The following is a 4648-nucleotide window of genomic DNA, read 5'->3' on the forward strand; positions in this document are numbered from 1 at the left end:
GACCCTTCGACAAGTTCTGTCGAAGGGTCATGAGGACTCGAAACGTCAACTCTTTTCTTCTCCGCCGATGCTGCCAGACCTGCTGAGTTTTTCCAGGTAATTCTGTTTTTGTTTAGGATTTCCAGCATCCGCAGTTTTTTTGTTTTTATATTTATGACTTTTGTCCATGACTGACGCTGAGTTACCGCTGCGTTGTCCCCTTTGGGGAGTGTCTGTGAATGTCAGCCCCTGCTTGGGGTGGTGGCAGTGCAAGTTGAGTGGAGGATGACCAAGGAAGGGAGGAGGAGGTAGCGGGGAGGGGTGGAGCAGTGGCCGGGTAAAGGTAGAAGGGATAGTGAGGGCTGCCTGGGCGCCCATTAAATATGGTGCCCGGATCTTTGACCCCGTAAGGCAACTGCCTCCTGCCTGACCCCGACAACGAGAATAGGCGAGATTGTTGCTGATGTACATTAAGAAGCTGAACAGCACAAGATCGCGTATGGTCAGCGTCCCTTGCCCTCTTTCCGCCCCACCTTCCACCCCCCACCCCCACCCCCAAGCAGAAATCACTCCCACTTCTGCACCGGCCACTGCACTTAAAGACCCGAACGGAAGATTCTGGCCTTGGCCTCTACAATATTAATGCAAATACGTCTTCTATATCCCATAATGTCCTATTTCCACAATCCCCTTAATAACACATGCCTGTTCAATAACGTCCTGCACAAGATATGCTAATACCAATACAGCTAGCCTTTTAAAATGAGTTTTAATTAATTGGATGACATTGGTTTTGGTGTTTTGATGCACTCAATTCGGTTGTGCAATTCATAAAAGCCCAAATACTAACAGCAGCATTTTGTTAAAAATATTTACTTTAAGCGTTTATTTACAGAAATTTTACAGTTATAAAAAGGGATGATTTGTGACCGTACACTGATTTTCACAACGTCGCTCGTTATTCGTGAAAGCCAATTCTCCATGTTACAAGTAATGCATTACAATGAGAGAAAAATCAACATTGCTGACCCAATATTGAACACTGTGCAATGGTAACATGACGTCATAACTGGAGTGCCGTACTCCTCTTGCGTTTGCTGATGGGTCCAGCACTACGGTCGTCTGAAAAAGGCGGAGACCTTTCTATAACTGAAAGAGACTCAGGAATGTTTGTGTCTCGCCTGCCAGAACACGGTCAGGATTTAATTTGACCAAAATCTTTGTCCCTGCTCGCAGCTTGTGCGTGCTCCCAAAGTATACAGTGTTAGAATGCGGCGCTCCTGAGCTTTGTGAATGTTCTGTGCTTTGATTGTTTATGTTGAGTTCCACATTCTTCCAATTACCCTCCAACATCACCTGGATATAGATGAAGTAGAAGCCATTCATGTTTATTTCCAATGAGTTTTCAGTCTCGTTGTACGTTGTGCAGGTTCCAGTGTATACATTACCAACAGAGGTCTCCCACGCGAGTATCTGATTCTCACCTATTCTTTGTTGCGATCTGGATGCTGTTTCAACACAAAACATTATAGAGCGTCAAACTTGGCGCACAGATTAATCATACCCAACCCCCTCAAAATAAAAACGGGTGGATTGTTACGGAGCACTTTACTGAGAAAACCCTTTTAGCGGATACGATGCTTTTATTTTTGGTCCGAAACCTTTTAACTTTAAAACAAGCCATGTTTCGAACGTAGTGATTGCGTAAGGAAGCATTTTCAGTTGACTCACAACCAGTGTGCGTGTTGTTTGCTTTGTGAGACAGGACAGCGTGGGCTGTGCTTCCCTCACTGAGTTAGCCACACTCGTGTGAAGAAGGCGGCGAGATCCAGCCTCCCTTCCTTGACGAGTAACAACAAACAAGCCCTAACCATGTGCCTGCAGTTACAGTGCCGTTTTCACATAGACCCACGTGAGAAGATCTTTTGCCATCCAAGAACCCAACCGCGTTTAATGTGTTTGCAGCAGCACCTGGAATATCACGTTGGAAAACATTAACTAAAGTAAAGCAGCTGCGGATACTGACAATCCAAACACAGGATGGGCGGGGCACTCAATAGGTCGGGCAGCATTGGGTGGGGAAAACTAAGATGTTTGAATCTTAAACCTCCTCCACCGATGCTGTTTGACCTGAGTATTTCCAGCATTTTTTAGTTTTTTATGCAATATTAGAAAGTACTTTGCCGCACCTGTAATCACACTGTGATTAACCGCATCATCCAGTCTGCAAATATTATTCAACATTAAAACCAACCCGATCTCCAAAAACAGAACATGCCTAACAAACATCACGGCCGCTGCGAGAATTTCGGGCTTCACAGCAGAGTCGTCAAAGCGGACTCATTATTAGAAGAGGAACCAACCATCTGCATTCCCATCCATCCCAACCCCTTCTGCAATGGACAATGCAGAATGAAAGCTGCAGCTCTCGAGCAACAGGACCAGCCCAGGATTTTACCTAAGGAGCTGCAGTGACTGTCAGCTCACATCATTGTAGTAGTTTAGCAGGAATCCGCATGTGTCTGCCAGAACAGTGTGGAACCTAACAGCACCCCACTGAGATTAATACAATTGCCAGCTCCCTTGGCTTCAGCGACTGGAGTTCCCCACAGATGGTTAAAATAAAAACAAAATGCTGGGAAAACTCAAGCCGGTCTGGCAGCATCCGTGGAAACTCTGAAGAGGACTCATTCTTGTTTCTCCACAGATCTGCTGAGTTTTGCCAGCATTTCTTGTTTTTATTCCAGATTTCCAGCATCCACAATATTTTGCTTTCATCTACATCATTAACACGCTTGGCATAGCTTCCCTGTGGTGCGGTGTGCAAACCCGTTTAATTATCAATGGGTTAGCATTTCTGCTAAAATCGCAGGCAAGGACATTGATGCGAACATTGTTCCACTCACTCAGTCATTTCCAGGCTAATTAATCACTTAAAGTGGAGTGGCAGTATCCTGGAACCTTACTGCACCGAAAGAGGCCGTTCGGCCCATCGTGCTGGTACTGGCCCAATCCCCTTCTCCTTCAGCCCTGCGACTGATGCCTTCCCGGGTTTCCTCTGAAGGCATTGCCTTTCTGAAAGGAGGCACGACTTGCAAAGCTGCAACAATGAAACACCAGCCCCCCGCAGATAGCCCAGCTTATTCTGCACCCCAAGATTTTCACCAAACTTTTACGCAGCTCTGAAGAAGACACATTCTATTCGAAACGTTAACTGACTTTCTCCCTCCACAGATGGTGCCAGACCCGATGAGCATTTCTAGCACGCATTTTATTTTATGTTTTTTGACCACACTATTGGCACCAGAACGCTAGGACATTAAAAGGGGAGCAGCAATAAGGTGGAAGAAACAGCGCCAGCGCTGAACAAATATGTATACTTACCAGCTATCCAATGAGTTATACATTTCTCTGATTTGGGTATCTGTTGAAAGAAAGAGCCATTAGAACCTATTGGACGATGATGCTGATTATTATACAGAAAGGGAGCAGCAAGTGTGGCGAATAAAACGCACCGCATTCTCCAGATGCCTGCTGAGGAAGTAAAACGAGAGACAACTTCCAGCTAGAACCTGGGCCATGGTTATCATTATAACCAGAAACCAATAGAACACTACTCTGGGGCACTTCCCACGGGCCTCTGGTGGGGCTTTCGCCTCACTCAAAGGTGCGATCACGTCCCTGGTCATTTCACCCGGTGTGAGCAAGGGGAGTAGGGTCTTCATGGAAGCTGGGCTGCAACTTGACTGGTGGAGGATGAGGAGCACCCACCTTATATATATATCCATCCCTCGACATCCCCTCCATATGCAAATTATCTCGATCTGGTGCGATTTACCACACTTCCCACACACCGGCAAACAGTCTGCCGTCTTTCAATCCTGTTAGTGAAACTGAGAAAACCCTAAAGGAACTTTCACTTGGCAGCTTTCCACTTGTGTGAAGGCGGAAGTAGCAGCAATCGACCAGCAGGAGGAATATTCCAAAGGCAGATCTGAACGAATCCACAGTACAAAGGGCAATTAACAGCAGTAGTAGTGAAACCCAATCCCCGCACAACCACCCAGGCGAAAGTATCAAACAAATAACCTGGTGAAATTTGTCAAACTGTTTGGAGTTGTGGGGGAAGGGGAGGCGGAGGAACTCTCACTGTGTACAGTAAGCATTCATAGGATTTCCCCATTGACCCCAGCCCACTGATTTTTACGAGAAAATTGATTCAACATAATTAGCAGGGCCAGCACTGCTCGACCCCCCATCAGGAATGCAGCAGCATGTGACAGCATGGGATATTGAGTGAGGGTTAAATACACTGGTGTTCCCTCGGAATTGGTACTGAGGCCATTGTTCCTATGTATTATACACTTAACGCATAGTCACCTCAACCGATTTGCATCAGCAGTGTGCATTTCTGTAGACCGATGTATATACATACATGTGCACAGACATATATACATATTTGATTTTCTAAGTCCTTGAATGCATTGCCTCAGATCCCTGCCATCCTTCCCAGAACTCAATGTTTGAATCCCTCCAATCAGGTTTCCACACCTGCCAAAGCTCTTGTCAAAATCACAAATGCCATTCTGTAATTGTAACAAAGGTAAACCCACCCTGTCCTTCTCAACCTATCTTCAGCCTTTGACACAGTTGACCACACTGTCCTCCC

At 46.0% G+C, this 4648-nt stretch overlaps 1 protein-coding gene across 1 annotated transcript; it reads right to left on the reverse strand.

Moving 5' to 3' along the window:
* Positions 1–823: 823 nt before the first annotated feature.
* Positions 824–3738, reverse strand: LOC121289292. The gene is made up of 3 exons (XM_041208597.1): positions 3495–3738; positions 3364–3403; positions 824–1487 (listed from the first exon to the last, which is right to left on the reverse strand). The coding sequence occupies exons 1-3, from the start codon at positions 3702–3704 to the stop codon at positions 1123–1125; spliced, it is 615 nt and encodes a 204-aa protein (XP_041064531.1). The 5' UTR covers positions 3705–3738; the 3' UTR covers positions 824–1122.
* Positions 3739–4648: the final 910 nt, after the last annotated feature.

The sequence above is a fragment of the Carcharodon carcharias genome, chromosome 16 (genome assembly GCF_017639515.1).
Source record: "Carcharodon carcharias isolate sCarCar2 chromosome 16, sCarCar2.pri, whole genome shotgun sequence".
Taxonomy (NCBI): Eukaryota; Metazoa; Chordata; class Chondrichthyes; order Lamniformes; family Lamnidae; genus Carcharodon; species Carcharodon carcharias.